This window comes from Trichinella spiralis, assembly GCF_000181795.1.
Source record: "Trichinella spiralis strain ISS 195 chromosome Unknown Scfld1, whole genome shotgun sequence".
NCBI lineage: Eukaryota > Metazoa > Nematoda > Enoplea > Trichinellida > Trichinellidae > Trichinella > Trichinella spiralis.
In genome coordinates, this window is record NW_003526940.1 from 2,265,584 (window position 1) to 2,266,541 (window position 958).

At 43.0% G+C, this 958-nt stretch overlaps 1 protein-coding gene across 1 annotated transcript; it reads right to left on the minus strand.

Annotated features, from left to right (window-relative positions):
* Positions 1-144: 144 nt before the first annotated feature.
* Tsp_11114 (hypothetical protein) lies at positions 145-906 on the minus strand (the record flags this gene model as incomplete). Its single annotated transcript, XM_003381966.1, has 2 exons — positions 850-906; positions 145-717 (listed from the first exon to the last, which is right to left on the minus strand). Coding segments are annotated over exons 1-2 (630 nt in total), but the record flags the coding sequence as incomplete, so codon positions are not given.
* Positions 907-958: the final 52 nt, after the last annotated feature.

Here is a 958-nt window from a genome sequence, read left to right on the forward strand (position 1 = left end):
CAACAACAACAACAATAAACAACATAACAGTAAACAATATTAACAAAGTGGTATCAGGAGAGATTTAAATCACAAATTATGTCACCATATTCTGATAGATGACGCTAGGATTGCCGGTTATGCCCTGACTTGCTTAAAATAAACCCGCCCGTATGTGGCAATATCTTTATCCGTACATAAACAATAGACTGCTGGCACCAGCTTGCCCGCCAAAAAGGCATGGATGGTAAGCAGTTGTTGATACCATTGTGGTACAACCTTGAACGTACCATCCAATGCCCAGGTTCGCCTGGTTGCCATCAGTCTAATGCTAGAACCCGTAGCCAATATCAATATTTGCCTCGATGCACTCTGCCACAGTAAAAAATCTTCACCGGCTATTGTTGTCCTGAATGCGTCAGGGATTTGCTGGTCCCGACGATGTTCAGGCAGTTTTAGGTATCGCTTTGACCGGTGGCTGTACATAGTGGACTTCACTAGCTTAAAAAGCGGAAAATGGCTAGATGCAGATGGCACAGCGGACGCGGCGGAAACTTCATCGTAAATGGCGAGGATGGGTTTTGTTTCTTCCGCGCTTCGTTTTTTCAAAACCGCCTTTTTTTCCATTTTGTATGCCAAATGCTCATCCACTGGGCAGCTTTCGATGTGATCCTTTTGCGTGATCACATATGTCACATCCAGGTTTGTCCACATGACACCCTTGCAGCCTTCTCTGCCCTATACCAAAGTAACCTAACCTTTAATAACGAAGGACATACACTGTACATTTAGCGCATACTTTTGAGCAAACCCAATGTTTTCTCTGTTTATTGGTGTATCTCAATTTGTATATGTCCTTCCTTGAGAAACAAGGGACGTACTTCCGCCACGATTTGGTACAAAACGCAGCTCAGAAATATCAGCCATTGTGAAAATGATGAACAGAACAGAAAAATGATTCAAATAACTCTCGAATGCA